This window comes from Hippocampus comes, unplaced genomic scaffold (assembly GCF_001891065.2).
Source record: "Hippocampus comes isolate QL1 unplaced genomic scaffold, H_comes_QL1_v1.1 C16655536, whole genome shotgun sequence".
NCBI classification, from domain to species: Eukaryota; Metazoa; Chordata; class Actinopteri; order Syngnathiformes; family Syngnathidae; genus Hippocampus; species Hippocampus comes.
Genome location: NW_017835898.1, coordinates 1 through 650, shown reverse-complemented (window position 1 = coordinate 650; position 650 = coordinate 1). Strand labels below are relative to the sequence as shown.

Below are 650 nucleotides of genomic sequence, written 5' to 3'. Positions count from 1 at the left end.
GATTGCATTCATAAAGCCACATACTCATTTGAATTAAACCTGACATAGCATTGTAGTACAGTATTGCCAGTCATCACAGCTACGCAGCCACCCGGTGACATTTACATGACATCGGACCTCTGATATTTCACTCTTGGGATGTGCACCGAAGCAGGAGCAGTACTTCGTGCCCAGTCGGAATCACGTTGGAAGGATCAGTCGCAACTGTCACACCTCCAACCTCCTCACCCCCAACGGCAAGGAGAACGCTCAGAAAATAGCGGTAAATCTGCCTTTACGTTTAATCCCGGTATGAGGTGCTCAGGGTACGTTTTGTAGAACCGGTAATGTCTATTTAGTTCCACGTGGAAAGCTGAACTAAAATGGAATTTCCCAACTCCCCCCATTCCAAATTGTCCTATTGTGATTGTAGCGCGAGGAGCTAACCGAGGTGATCCTGAAGCTCCTCATGGCGTGGAGAGACCCCCTGTGGCACTTCCACCAGATCACAGCCCACCAGCATGACCTGGCCAACTTCAGCTCGGACAAGGCCCTCGAGATGAGCGACATGGTGCATGAGCTACGCAAAGGTGTGGAAAAAGTGGCCGAAAAGGTACTCGTGAAACCGAGACGCTAAATTAACCCTTTCGGGGACAGCGGTCACTACAGTG

The 650-nt window shown here is 50.2% G+C and overlaps 1 protein-coding gene across 1 annotated transcript; it reads left to right on the top strand.

The window, feature by feature from the left end:
* Nucleotides 1-112: 112 nt before the first annotated feature.
* Nucleotides 113-628, top strand: LOC109508838 (prolactin-like; the record flags this gene model as incomplete). The annotated part of the gene is made up of 2 exons (XM_019858790.1): nt 113-262; nt 413-628. Coding segments are annotated over 2 exons (354 nt in total), but the record flags the coding sequence as incomplete, so codon positions are not given.
* Between the last annotated feature and the right edge of the window lie 22 nt (nt 629-650).